Raw genomic sequence first — 12,535 nt, forward strand, 5'->3', positions numbered from 1 at the left:
TTTGTCTCCAATTTCCTAGGGCGCGTGTGTCTTAATATTTTTCAAAGTGTACTTTTCTTTAGGTTTAAGTGAGTTGTCTAGGTCCCCCCCGCCCTCAGGGAATGATTTTTTATACAGAGTTTTTGTGAGTCATTAAATAATTTTTAAGTTTTAAGAGATACGAGAATTTATTTCGAGGATAACTCTTGTTATTAGAATCTTAGGTTTCATTGTGTAATTGTGTATGCATCTTAGGATTAAAAAACATTTCTGTCTTTATAGTTGTGACAGTATTCATTTTCTTTCGCCCTCAAAAACCCCAGAAATAATTTTTTAGCTTTTTCTATCACGTCTAGGTTTTAACCCCCCATTAACTTCTCGTTTATTTTGTTTTTAACTTATCCCATATCTTCCTTAGTTTCATTTGTTACCTAGTACAGTTTCTTACATTATCCCCTCCCCCCTCATTTCGAGGATAACTCTTGTTATTAGAATCTTAGGTTTCATTGTGTAATTGTGTATGCATCTTAGGATTAAAAACATTTCTGTCTTTATAGTTGTGACAGTCTTCATTTTCTTTCGCCCTCAAAAACCCCAGGAATAATTTTTTAGCTTTTTTTATCACGTCTAGGTTTTAACCCCCCATTAACTCCTCGTTTATTTTGTTTTTAACTTATCCCATATCTTCCTTAGTTTCATTTGAATAATTTTTTAGCTTTTTTTATCACGTCTAGGTTTTAACCCCCCATTAACTCCTCGTTTATTTTGTTTTTAACTTATCCCATATCTTCCTTAGTTTCATTTGTTACCTAGTACAGTTTCTTACATTATCCCCTCCCCCCTACCATATTGCTTCTTAATTTATCCTAACTCACCAAGTCCCTTTCTCTCCCTTTTGTTTTATTTTATTCATGATCATTTTTATTTGAAACTATTTGTATGATGTTCAATGCGTGTTCAATACCAAGTCCCTTTCTCTCCCTTTTGTTTTGTTTTATTCATGATCATTTTTATTTGAAACTATTTGTATGATGTTCAATGCGTGTTCAATATTGCATGAATGTGTTCATTACTTATTACTTTATATTCACTTCTGAGTTTCGAATGTCTTTATTTCATAATGCCATTAAACTTTAAATTTTTCATTCGTGTACTCAAAGTCACGAGAAAGTGATATTTTTTTCTCGCGTTTTTTTTAACGAAAGCGGAAAAAATCACAATCAAATATGATTCCCAATATAGCGACAATAGCACTTATAAGCTTTCCTCTGAATATGGGTCCAAATAAATAAAATTGAAAGATTGAATACACACAATTCGGAACGGACCTCTGGAGTTAAGAAACATTGTGCATGGTTGGTATCCGGACGGGTGACCGTCTTGGACAACACGTGCTGCTGGCTATTCCTGGCCTCGCTCAGTCTCATAAAGACAATATTGAGCATCTGGTTGAAATCCCGGCGAAAAAGGCAAGGTATAAGACGTTACTCCATCATCTATCTTGGACAGGTAGACTAAACTAGACGTACAATGAAGGTCTTATCGTCCCGAAATTGAAGAGTGAAGAAGGATAGGATAGGATAGGAAAGCCAGCTGCTCCGAGAACGAACCTTATCCTGTTTAAGATAAAATAGATCCATTGCGCTTACTTGGGTGATGTTTCAAAGTCATAGAGCAGGAAAAATGAGGACCAACGGATTTTTTCTTTTTCTTCTACGACTTCTAGATACCGAGATATATCGATTTAAAAATTACCGGTAAATCGTGACGTCATGGCATACGCTCCCGTAGGCGATGACGTCATAATTCATGACTCCCGCTTCGTTTGTTTGTGCGCAAGCGTTTCTGCGCAGTGAAATCTGACATCTTTCATTAGAACGGCAATTAAAAATTGAATTTTCGACCTTTGAAAGTTACTTTTTCGGAGTTTTGACCCTAGATTTGGATTTTTCACAACTTTTTACGTAGGAATCGACCTTTTATTAACAATATTTTCCCAATTGCAACTCCTCCATTTCAAATTTTACCCCAGCCGCGGGGATCGAACCCGCTACCTGGCGCTTACAAGGCGAAGTATCTAGACTAAACGAGAGAGAGAAATAAAACACGCTGTTTAATGTATTAAATAATTTATTTTAGTTCATACTTAATGTAAACAATAGGAAACGGACTAACAGACGAGGATGTGGGGCCTGTTCTACACAGGGAACTGACGTAGGTACCTATAAAAGTTGTGTCCACACATAGTCAACTACATTTGGACACAGCTTAAAAGGGAAAGATATAAGGTGACTAAACCGGGGAAGTTTACTACAAAATAGCTTGAAAAAATCTACTGCAGTTTGTTTTATTTTCAATTGTTATATTTATCTATTTTTTCAAGAGAGCAAAAAGAGTTATTTTTACCAGAAAAACAATAGGAAATTAGGAAACAGACGAGGATTTGGGGCCTGTTCTACACAGGGGAACTGACATAGGTACCTATAAAAGTTGTGTCCACACATAGTCAACTACCTTTGGACACAGCTTAAAAGGGAAAGATTTAAGGTGACTTAACCGGGGAAGTTTACTACAAAATAGCGTTAAAAAATCTACTGCAGTTTGTTTTATTTTCAATTGTTATATTTATCTATTTTTTCAAGAGAGCAAAAAGAGTTATTTTTACCAGAAAATATGTCAGTATATGGTTCTTCCAAATAGCTTTTGGATCCAGTTCTAACAAATCTGAGAAAAAAAAGGAAATACCTACACAGTTCAATTTTGTCAGACCAGTAAAAATTAGTTCGCTCATTTCACAAGGTAGGGAAAAGCGATTTTTCAATATAATCCTAAATTAAAATTTCTATTTCAAGACACGAAAATAACATGGTCTAATAAATTCTATTAAAATTTCAAACTACAAAATAATAAAAATATAATTAAATTAAAACTTGTTACTTTAACGGGACATGGCCCACTGTAAACCTAATAAGAATTTATACATTGAATTTGAAAGTCTAGTTAGGAAATAAAATTAACGATTTATCGAAATACATACAATATCTAAACGATTGAAATAATAACAAGTACGATGTTCTATAGATTTTAATTAATTTTATAATAATTCTATAACATGTTCATTATTTATCATTACGATCGGGGTAATCACACTATTATCGGGACATTTTACTTATCAATACCAATGTCTCATAGGAAATGAATACAATATAGTTGCCCTACATAACAAAGTCTCACTTCAAAATGGAAAAATCAGTCCGTCATTAGAACAAAATTCACTGAGAACCTACGAGGTATAAACCAAACAGTCTTGTGACAAGGTGCAAAAATTAAATATTATCAAGTCTTTAGTCGATATTTATTCAATTCTCGAAAATGGAATTTAAATTATTTATTTTCACCTACGTAATTTTTAACAGGGGTCAAACCCCTTACCATTTCAGTATAAATGACTATACAGAATTTCATTTAAATCATCAAAAATTAGGTTATTTTTTACTTTCTATTACTACAGTATAGCGGAGCTATACTAGTAATGAAAGTATTGCAATCGGTCCAAATTTTCAAAATCGGGAACTTGAGTAGTTCACTGGAAAGAGTAGTTCAATATTATAAAATAATAACAATTTTATACATAATTAATGATAATCCCCTTTTCCCCGAGAAGTTGGAAGTTTTTTTTTTTGCACAAAATACACAAGTGCTCATGCGTTAGAATATTCCAATAGTCTGCCTTTACTCTTATGCCGAGAACTACAACCCGAGTTTAACTTGAACGGATAAAGCAATCTGATTGGTTGATGGTTTGGAATATTCAGCCAATCAGAAGCAAGTTTTAAGCTTGGATTGTGGTCCCGGGCATTCGTACTTTGAACACGCACAGATTATTCAGTTTAATCTGTTATGCCCGGGACCACGATATGAGATTAAATTAAACATGATCCACTGGCATGAAGCAATCTGATTGGTTGATCTTTTAGAATATTCAGCCAATCAGGAGCAAGTTTTAAGCTTGGATTGTGGTCCCGGGCATTCGTAAGCTTGCTGAACACTCACTGATTATGCCCGCTTGCTAACACTCAGAGATTATTCAGTTTAATCTGTTCTGCCCGGGACCACGATATGAGATTAAATTAAACATGATCCACTGGCATGAAGCAATCTGATTGGTTGATCTTTTGGAATATTCAGCCAATCAGGAGCAAGTTTTAAGCTTGGATTGTGGTCCCGGGCATTCGTAAGCTTGCTGAACACTCACTGATTATGCCCTGGACCACAACATGAGATTAAACTAAACGTGATCCACTGGCATGAAGCCATCTGATTGGTTAATTTTTGACTTTGGATTGAGAGTAGCCAATCAGCTTGTTTAATCCGGTTGGGTTAATTTTAATCTCAGTGTGGTCTCGTGCATTAGTGGAATTCTTACGAGCCAATCAGCTTGATTAATCCGGTTGGGTTAATTTTAATCTCAGTGTGGTCTCGTGCATTAGTGGAATTCTTACGTCCTTAGTTTTAATTCAAGGAGGATGAGAGGGTGAAAGATAAAATGCCTTAGGCATGAATGACACCCCCTCACGATGTACCTACCAATAAAGTGTATTATTTCCTAACTCTAGGCAGTAGGCAGTGTTCATGAAATGAAAATGAATGTGATGTTTTTTTTTAATAATATTAATACTTAGTAATGTTATGTTATGTTGAAGAATCAATGTGACAAAGTTTATAAATTGAATATTGTTTATTTTTTATGATGTCATGTTTAATCAACTAAAATATAAGAGAATAGAATAACTATAAATAATAATTGATTAAATAAATAGGAATAGTATTTACATAGTGAACAGAGTTAAAGCAATAATCTCAACGCATGTGAGTTCAGTTCCCTATACTTCTCACACTACGAAAATTGACTTTTTACGTCAAATTGACGACCTGGGGGGGAAAACACGTTCTTTTTCTCTCTCCTTTCCAATTCTCTCGGTTTTTTATTGGGATATACCCCCATTCTAGAATAAATAAATAAAAAATACACTTCGAGCTAAATGGGGGGCTAATGTCATCGACACTATTGTATCTTTACTATTCTTTCCTATCTTGCTTAATTTCTCAGCTACTGGTCTCATATCTCAAGTTTCCCCTATTTGACTCCTCGTTTCACATTACGTTTCAATTCAGATCTATGTACGCGGGGTGCTGACTCCAATTGTTTCAACTCACTCAGTTTAAACTCCCCCGATAACCAAAAAATATAAGAGAATAGAATAACTATAAATAATTGATTAAATAAATAGGAATAGTATTTACATAGTGAACAGAGTTAAAGCAATAATCTCAACGCATCTGAGTTCAGTTCCCTATACTTCTCACACTACGAAAATTGACTTTACGTCAAATTGACGACTTGGGGGGGGAAACACGTTCTTTTTCTCTCTCCTTTCCAATTCTCTCGGTTTTTTATTGGGATGTACCCCCATTCTAGAATAAATACATAAAAAATACACTTCGAGCTAAATGGGGGGCTAATGTCATCGACACTATTGTATCTTCACTATTCTTTCCTATCTTGCTTAATTTCTCAGCTACTGATCTCATATCTCAAGTTTCCCCTATTTGACTCGTTTCACATTACGTTTCAATTCAGATCTATGTACGCGGGGTGCTGACTCCAATTGTTTCAACTCACTCAGTTTAAACTCCCCCGATATTGCCATTCTGTTCAACACTCGAATCAACTTCCTATTCAAAGCATTCAGCGTTTTACTTGCTGGGCTCGCTTTGCTTCCTGGACTATTTTTTGCTTTGAAACTATTTTTACCCGGACTATGCACCTTGAAACGTTTAGGTCTACCAGGACGCACTGGGGTAAGGTCCTGCGTCTCATTACTTGGCACCTCCCTGGTGCATGCTCGCTGTATCACACGTTTCTCTCTTGCGTCTTGATTCACTACTTTTGCGTCTTGCTTGGCGGTAGATCTTGTCTTCTTCGTCTCTACCGCAGTATGCTCTGTGGAATTCTGTTGTTCTGCATGTTGTCTCTTACGCATAACCACTACAGACCGTGGTGCCATTTCATAGCCCTTGTCCGGACTGGAAGTTCTATCCCTATTAGTTGACCTAGTTCCGTTAGTTTTATCCTTCGTAGTCCTATTTCCATTAGTAGTATTATCGCTATTTCTAGTCCTATTACTACTCCTATTTCTACCGCTAGCTACCCTATTTCCAGTACTTGGTGAAGGGGAGGCCGGGACAAGTTTCCGCTGGGTTTTGGACCTTGTTTTCTTGGGTGACGTTGTTTCACTTATTCTGGTCAGTTTGGATTTACGTCGGGTTCCAGATTTGGCGCCTCTCCTCCGGCGATGACTATTATTATTCACCTCATCCGTCTCACTACACTAGAGGCCGGGACAAGTTTCCGCTGGGTTTTGGACCTTGTTTTCTTGGGTGACGTTGTTTCACTTATTCTAGTCAGTTTGGATTTACGTCGGGTTCCGGATTTGGCGCCTCTCCTCCGGCGATGACTATTATTATTCACCTCATCCGTCTCACTACACTCTTCATTGCTGAAAGCAGAAACCATGGGAGTAAGTAAGTGGTAGAAACAAACAGACTGAATATAAGTGTGTCGAGTTAAAACATACAGAGAACTCACTTCGTAAGTAAATACACAATATACAGTTTTTAAAAGAAATACGTTGCTAAATATATGTATTTGGAAAGTCAGACCGCTAAAATAACTTCCGATCGTATGTCATTATCACAAAGGTAAAAACAAACAGACTAAATATAAGTGTGTCGAGTTAAAAGATACACAGAACTCACTTCGTAAATACACAATATACAGTTTTTAAAAGAAATACGTTGCTAAATATATGTATTTGGAAAGTAAGACCGCTAAAATAACTTCCGATCGTATGTCAATATCACAAATTAAAATATTTTACAAAAAAGTAAAAACATGAGGTCTCAAATCCGTCAGAAAGATAAGGAATTATCTGGTTAAACTCTAGTTTTGATAGAACAAAATGCAAATTAAGGGAATAGAACCCTGAAATAAAGTACTCACTGGTTTTGTTCAGCTAATTGTCTCTGTCTCATTCTCTCCATTTGTTCCAACATGGCGTCCCGAAATTGAAGAGTGAAGAAGGATAGGATAGGATAGGAAAGCCAGCTGCTCTGAGAACGAACTTTATCTGTTTAAGATAAAATAGATCCGTTGCGCTTACTTGGGTGATTTTTCAAAGTCATAGAGCAGGAAAAATGAGGACCAACGGATTTTTTTCTTTTTTCTTCTACGACTTCTAGATACCGAGATAAATCGATTTAAAAATTACCGGTAAATCGTGAAGTTTGACGTCACGGCATACGCTCCCGTAGGCGATGACGTCATAATTCATGACTCCCGCTTCATTGTTTGTGCGCAAGCGTTTCTGCGCATTTTGACATTAAGTCTGACGTCACAACTCTTTGAACTTTTTAATTAAAACATTGTGCGCAAGCGTTTCTGCGCATTTTATGAAATCTGACGTCACAACTCTTTGAACTTTTTCATTAGAACGGCAATTAAAAATTGAATTTTCGACCTTTGAAAGTTACTTTTTCGGTTATCACAAATTAAAATATTTTACAAAAAAAGTAAAAACATGAGGTCTCAAATCCGTCAGAAAGATAAGGAATTATCTGGTTAACTCTAGTTTTGATAGAACAAAAAATGCAAATTAAGGGAATAGAACCCTGAAATAAAGCACTCACTGGTTTTGTTCAGCTAATTGTCTCTGTCTCATTCTCTCCATTTGTTCCAACATGGCGTACGTAGGTTTGTTCATTTTGAGTGAGTTGATGAGTTCATCACATGATGCTAGATTATCACTGGAGAAAGAAGAACAAACAAAATGATTAATAAAATTAAACAAAATGATTAATTTTGTTTGTTTTTTTTTCTCCTTCTTCTTCTTTTTCAAAAATTAGAGTCTGGACCCCCTTTAATTCTTCAATTAAAACAAAGCAGATCTAATCGTCCTGAAACCGAAAAGAGGACAAGATAGGGTCAGCCGTTCCTAGAACGAACTTTATCCAGTTGGAGGTTTGTTTTTTTTTTCTCCTTCTTCTTCTTCTTCTTTTTCAAAAATTAGAGTGTGGACCCCCTTTAATTCTTCAACTAAAACAAAGCAGATCTAATCGTCCTGAAACCGAAAATAGGACAAGATAGGGTCAGCCGTTCCGAGAACGAACTTTATCCAGTTGGAGAGTTAGGATACTGTTCACCACGGACGAAATTCGAACCCGCGACCTAGCGCTTACAAGGCAGGCACACTACCCTCCAAGCTAACTAGGCTCCATCATTGGTAAAACATATTTCTGACAACAATACTCATTATATCCTCTATTACTTCATGTTATATTTCCTCATCTTTACATAAAGTAGTTGCGTAGGACGCACGGTTTAGGAGTTATGTATAAGCGAAAAACTGAAAAAAAGTGCGAAATTTCGGCCGTTTTCTGGCGGGTTTTCCGCCGCCAAAAGTTCTCCCCTCAACTCTCGAGGTCTCGATTTCAGTATGACACTTCCCCCACCATACTTAACGATCCTATGAAAAAAAAATCGCTTGTTTTAATTATTGCAAGGTGGACCTCCTCTATCTATTAGTATTAGACTATATATTAAATTTATGTCTACAACCATACATCATAATGATACATCACAGATGAGTGTTGTGTTTACATTGGGCACAATGTTCAATGGTAGTCTTGGTTTTTTTACAGACCACACTAATAATCGCCCTATTCGCTGTAGCTTAACTTATGTGACCTACCTTAATAACGTTAAATTTACTATGTTATTTTCCTTTCGGCAATTGAGACGATTTCCCCGCTTCTGAAGCACATTTCCTCTCTTTTGGAATGGTAGCGCCTGTACTAAACCATTGAAATTTTGCCAGCTTGAAGAGGGGAAAGTGTTTCCGTTCCCGAAAGGGACCTACCTTAATAACGTTAAATTTACTATGTTATTTTCCTTTCGGCAATGAGACGATTTCCCCGTTTCTGAAGCACATTTCCTCTCTTTTGGAATGGTAGCGCCTGTACTAAACCATTGAAAATTTGCCAGCTTGAAGAGGGGAAAGTGTTTCCGTTTCCGAAAGGAAAATATATCTTGAGTTTCACAGTTTACTAAATTTTCCACAGTCAAGAGCGAAAGGTTCCAGACTAAGAAATCATGTTAAGCCCAACATAAACACAACATGGGGAGTAAGATTATAGAAGTGCTCACTTCAAATTAGGTTTATCCCGAAAGGAAAATATATCTCAAGTTTCACAGTTTACTAAAATTTCCACAGTCAAGAGCGAAAAGTTCCAGACTAAGAAATCATGTTAAGCCCAACATAAACACAACATGGGGAGTAAGATTATAGAAGTGCTCACTTCAAATTAGGTTTATAATCACTGGAGTTTTCATGATCAGAAATGCAATGGGACGATTTAACGCAGGTTGTGCAAAAAAGTTGAATAAATAAAGAGATAGAGAGACACTTAGATAAAGAGATTTTTTATGGAGAGTAGTACATATCTTTGAAAGAAAGTTCTGTTGGATTGTTAAAACATATCTTTAAAAGAAAGTTCTGTTGGATTGTTGAACAATAATAATAAGCTTCAAGTGAAAAAGTTAAATAATTCTTATCGGTTCCTCTTCCATTTTAGTCAAATAAACATATTGTATTTGGCTTACGGTGAGTAATAATAATAAGCTTCAAGTGAAAAAGTTAAATAATTCTTATCGGTTCCTCTTCCATTTTAGTCAAATAAACATATTGTATTTGGCTTACGGTGAGATGGAATGTTAAATTAATAACTAAAGGCACTTCCCCACCCGTTCAAAATCAAATAAGACAACTTACCCTATTTGAAATGAGCACATCACAAACTATCGTCAAAGTTTTAACCAAAAACATAAAATTATTATCAGTCCAAGTACAACAGTTGCTGATGGACTGAATTCATAATCAAGGTGACAGCATTTTCCCTAGGAGCAACCTAAAAAATTGAGTTGGAAATTGAGATTTTTAATTTTCCAACAATATGGGGATGTTGTATTCGGCTTTTTGATAAAGCTTTGTGTATTCAATGATTTGTAAATATGTAACAGTATAAGTAGCATGAATCGTATGTTTTGCAAAAGAAATACATGCTATATATACCTGGAGGTGAATCCTTGATGTAACATCTGGATACAAAGTCATTGATATGTGCCATTGCTCTCTTCTTCAACGTAGCAACTCTCTCAGGATCTGATAGATCCATCTCCCAAGGTAAATATCCTACGAGCCATTGTAGTAGATTGTAGCCTGCAAAAGAAATACTAATAATACTATGCTATACATATATATACCTGGAGGTGAATCCTTGATGTAACATCTGGATACAAAGTCATTGATATGTGCCATTGCTCTCTTCTTCAACGTAGCAACTCTCTCAGGATCTGATAGATCCATCTCCCAAGGTAAATATCCTACGAGCCATTGTAGTAGATTGTAGCCGAGTACCTCTAGATCACCTTTCCGAGACATGGCTGAAAATGAAAGTGATATTTTCATGAGTGAATATGAATAGTGAACGTACAAAAGGAATTTTAAGTTGTGGTTAGCTTGGAGGGTGGCGCGTAGAGGTCGCGGGTTTGATTTCTACCCGGGGTAGTGAGATTTTCATGAGTGAATAGTGAACGTACAAAAGGAATTTTAAGTTGTGGTTAGCTTGGAGGGTGGCGCGTAGAGGTCGCGGGTTTGATTTCTACCCGGGGGATTTTCATGAGTGAATAGTGAACGTACAAAAGGAATTTCAAGTTGTGGTTAGCTTGGAGGGTGGCGCGTAGAGGTCGCGGGTTTGATTTCTACCCGGGGCGAACTTTATCCCTAAACAGATAAGACTCGTTCTCGGAACGGTTGGCTTTCTTTTATCCTGTCTTCCTCCTCTCTTCGATTTCGGGACGATAAGACCTTAACAGTTAAAGCTCCCTCTATCGAACCTCTTGAAAAAAAGTTGCTTTCAGGAACCTAGATGGGTTTGTATGTAGCTCTGTTTAGCTTAACTTCGTATAAAAAGCCCAGTCTGAGGTAAGGGTGTAGGGGTGAACAGCCTTAAATGTCGGTGTCGGTGTAAGCTTAAATCAGTGTTTCCCAACCTGGGCGATGGAGAGAGATAAGACTCGTTCTCGGAACGGTTGGCTTTCTTCTATCCTGTCTTCCTCCTCTCTTCGATTTCGGGACGATAAGACCTTAGCAGTTAAAGCTCCCTCTATCCAACCTCTTGAAAAAAAAAGTTGCTTTCAGGAACCTAGATGGGTTTGTATGTAACTCCGTTTAGCTTAACTTCGTACAAAAAGCCCACTCTGAGGTAAGGGTGTAGGGGTGAACAGCCTTAAATGTCGGTGTCGGTGTAAGCTTAAATCAGTGTTTCCCAACCTGGGCGATGGAGATTTTCATGGGTGCGATGAAGCCTTAGGGGGCGATCAATAAAAGGAGCGATAAAGGGGGCGTGAACGGCTGGCTTTCTTCTATCCTGTCTTCCTTCTCTCTTTGATTTCGGGACGATAAGACCTTAGCAGTTAAAGCTCCCTCTATCCAACCTCTTGAAAAGAAGTTGCTTTCAGGAACCTAGATGGGTTTAACTCCGTTCAGCTTAACTTCGTACAAAAAGCCCACTCTGAGGTTTAGGTGTAGGGGTGAACAGCCTTAAATGTCGATGTCGGTGTAAGCTTAAGTTTATCTCTTGTATAGGTTTCTATTCTCACCTCCACAATGTCCATCACGTGATGTATACTCCAAGGTTCCATTATGAGCCCGTCTCTCATCCTCACAGTAAGGTTTATGTAGTCCTGTATCCTTATCTATATAGCGACATGCTAAACCAAAGTCTACCAGGTATACAGGTGCTTGACCCTGCTCTGGACACCCTAGGACAAGGTTCGATGCTTTCATATCGTTATGCACGTAGCCGTGAGAGTGAATATACTCTAGAATGTCAATCTGAAAACACATGGAGAAAATTAAAGTCATTGTTGAGGATAATTTCAAGTTTTAACCTCGACTTCAACCGTGCTTCAACGTTTATTGTGCCATAACTCTCAAGCAGTAAGACTGAATTTGATTAACTTTGGCCGATTTTGGCAAAATTGTTTACATTGTCGGCCCAATCAAGCATCTGAAGGGTAAGTAGGGGTCGTTTTTTCCCGTGAGTTTTACACTTCACTGAATCACTATTAAATGTAATGTTAATCCTCAACATTTTTCAAGTTTTAACTCGACTTCAACCGTGCTTCAACGTTTATTGTGCCATAACTCTCAAGCAGTAAAACTGAATTTGATTAACTTTGGCCGATTTTGGCAAAATTGTTTACATTTTTGGCCCAATCAAGCATCTGAAGGGTAAGTAGGGGTCGTTTTTTCCCGTGAGTTTTACACTTCACTGAATCACTATTAAATGTAATGTTAAAATAAAAAATCTGGTGTGAACATCACACGACTTTCTATTACATTTGCGGAATACGTATTTGAAAAAAAAAAAAAAA

At 36.9% G+C, this 12,535-nt stretch overlaps 2 protein-coding genes across 2 annotated transcripts in view; both read right to left on the reverse strand.

Moving 5' to 3' along the window:
* Window positions 1–5,585: 5,585 nt before the first annotated feature.
* LOC103514061 (uncharacterized protein DDB_G0287625-like) lies at window positions 5,586–8,371 on the reverse strand. The gene is made up of 4 exons (XM_026827114.1): window positions 8,367–8,371; window positions 7,729–7,845; window positions 6,354–6,539; window positions 5,586–6,282 (listed from the first exon to the last, which is right to left on the reverse strand). Exons 1-4 carry the CDS (start codon window positions 8,369–8,371, stop codon window positions 5,586–5,588), a joined length of 1,005 nt encoding a protein of 334 aa, XP_026682915.1.
* Window positions 8,372–9,994: 1,623 nt separating this feature from the next.
* The window catches only part of LOC103514067 (nucleosomal histone kinase 1-like), an 11,109-nt gene continuing 8,568 nt past the window's right edge, over window positions 9,995–12,535 (reverse strand). Inside the window, exons 5-8 of the mRNA XM_026827115.1 lie at window positions 11,759–11,993; window positions 10,361–10,540; window positions 10,170–10,316; window positions 9,995–10,005 (exon numbers count right to left, since the gene is read on the reverse strand). Of these exons, the coding sequence (XP_026682916.1) occupies window positions 9,995–10,005; window positions 10,170–10,316; window positions 10,361–10,540; window positions 11,759–11,993 (573 nt within the window). The remainder of the gene's footprint in view (window positions 10,006–10,169; window positions 10,317–10,360; window positions 10,541–11,758; window positions 11,994–12,535) is intronic.

Source organism: Diaphorina citri, unplaced genomic scaffold (genome assembly GCF_000475195.1).
Source record: "Diaphorina citri unplaced genomic scaffold, Diaci psyllid genome assembly version 1.1 scaffold1075, whole genome shotgun sequence".
In the NCBI taxonomy this organism is placed as follows: domain Eukaryota; kingdom Metazoa; phylum Arthropoda; class Insecta; order Hemiptera; family Psyllidae; genus Diaphorina; species Diaphorina citri.

What these genes read in the sequence shown, in the direction of transcription:
- LOC103514061 (XM_026827114.1), bottom strand. An exon ending in CAATTAGCTGAACAAAACCA is followed by an intron (nt 6,540 to 7,728) that starts GTGAGTGCTTTA and finishes TTCTGCTTTCAG; the next exon opens with CAATGAAGAGTGTAGTGAGA. An exon ending in AGTGTAGTGAGACGGATGAG is followed by an intron (nt 6,283 to 6,353) that starts GTGAATAATAAT and finishes CAAACTGACCAG; the next exon opens with AATAAGTGAAACAACGTCAC.